Genomic DNA, 1,533 nt, shown 5'->3' with positions numbered 1-1,533 from the left:
AACAGTTTGGGGAGTGTATTATAATACATTTTAACAGTTGTGTCTTTTCGGATATGACGCGTTGAAAAAGCTGCGCATGCGCAGAAGTGAAATGCGTCATATCCGAAAAGACATATACTACTCACACTTAACAACTGAATAGTAATGATGTTTAAATTTTTAATTTAAATAATGTTTAAATTTAGAAGTTTTATCATACAAAAGGTATTTAAGGATGTTCTGAACTACAATATCTTTTAATTATGTAAAGTTTGATTTTATAATGTTTGATTTTATGTGTAATTAAAAGGAAATAAACAGCTTTTTTAGAAAGAAGAAATACCTGATTTATGCCTTCTGATTCTTGATTTTCTTCTGAGGTATTTTGACTAAATTCTGTACTGTTTAACTGCAAAACAGAATAATTTCATGAAACAGTATGTTGAAATACATAGAGATGAATATTCATACACAGACGTGATGCCTATCATCAATTAATCATCAGGCAGAATGAAATACAAAAAATATAAATAAAAAAATTGACGAATAACCATTTATTTTTAGTATTGAAATTAACATACAAACCTTTTTAATTTTACCAGTAAATATATTAGATAAATGTTGATTCAATACAGGACTGGAAGCAGCAACAATAAATTCTTTAAAAAATTCCTGATTTCCAGGAAAGCTGACTGGAGGACATGGTCCACCTACACTAAATGGTTGAATAAATCTCTCTTGAAGTCTGAAAACAAAAATTGTGCAAAATTTAGCACTAAATATAAAGGGCTAAAATAGTCAAAGCTTTTATATAATACCTATCATCAGTTTTTTCCCCTAAAAATCACACAATTTTTAACAATTCTGATATCAAACAGAAAACTATTTCATCACAATTCTAAAATTTGATTTGATAATGATTACTTAAATCATGAACAATATTTTGAGGGAATATGTGTACGGAAGATTACAATTCTATTTATTTGAACATAAGGAGACAAAAAGCAGTGTTATGCTGTATTGAGGAATGGGGAAACTCTTTTATCTTTGAATTTTTCTCCCAGAGGGAGTGGGCCAATCCTGGAAGTACTGCAATACCAGGCCAACCCGCGGCAAAGGTGGAGCAAGCCCCAAACTCTTTGCCTAAGTCCAAGAATCAGTTTAATATCAAAGCTGATAAGAACAGATACTACACTTTGATCTTAGCCAAAAGGCCGAGAAGCGATACTGAGAAAGGGAACGAGAAGTGTGGTATAATTTTTAACAACAAAATTCAAGATGGTGACTAGGTCCAATAAAACAGACTAGTTTAAATCAACAAGTAAAAATAATAAATTTATAGAAATTTCATCAGATAGAAAATTGAAATCTAGTAATTTTGGTATTTTTGTGTTAAAATTTGATAAAGAAATAAGAGTGTACGTAGAAGAAATCAGTAGAAAGATATTGTAAGAATAAAGATTATGAATTGTATACGATAGTAAAACTATAGTTAATAAACAGGTCACGTGACAATAGAGATAAAGACCATGATGTCTATACTCTCTATTAACT

At 29.7% G+C, this 1,533-nt stretch overlaps 1 protein-coding gene across 1 annotated transcript; it reads right to left on the bottom strand.

The window, feature by feature from the left end:
* Nucleotides 1-208: 208 nt before the first annotated feature.
* On the bottom strand, nt 209-724 carry LOTGIDRAFT_176343 (hypothetical protein; the record flags this gene model as incomplete). Its single annotated transcript, XM_009046680.1, has 2 exons — nt 209-388; nt 565-724. Coding segments are annotated over 2 exons (340 nt in total), but the record flags the coding sequence as incomplete, so codon positions are not given.
* Between the last annotated feature and the right edge of the window lie 809 nt (nt 725-1,533).

Source organism: Lottia gigantea (assembly GCF_000327385.1).
Source record: "Lottia gigantea unplaced genomic scaffold LOTGIsca_1040, whole genome shotgun sequence".
NCBI lineage: Eukaryota > Metazoa > Mollusca > Gastropoda > Lottiidae > Lottia > Lottia gigantea.
Note: the sequence above shows the minus strand (reverse complement) of the source record. Positions and strands in the feature narration are given on the sequence as shown.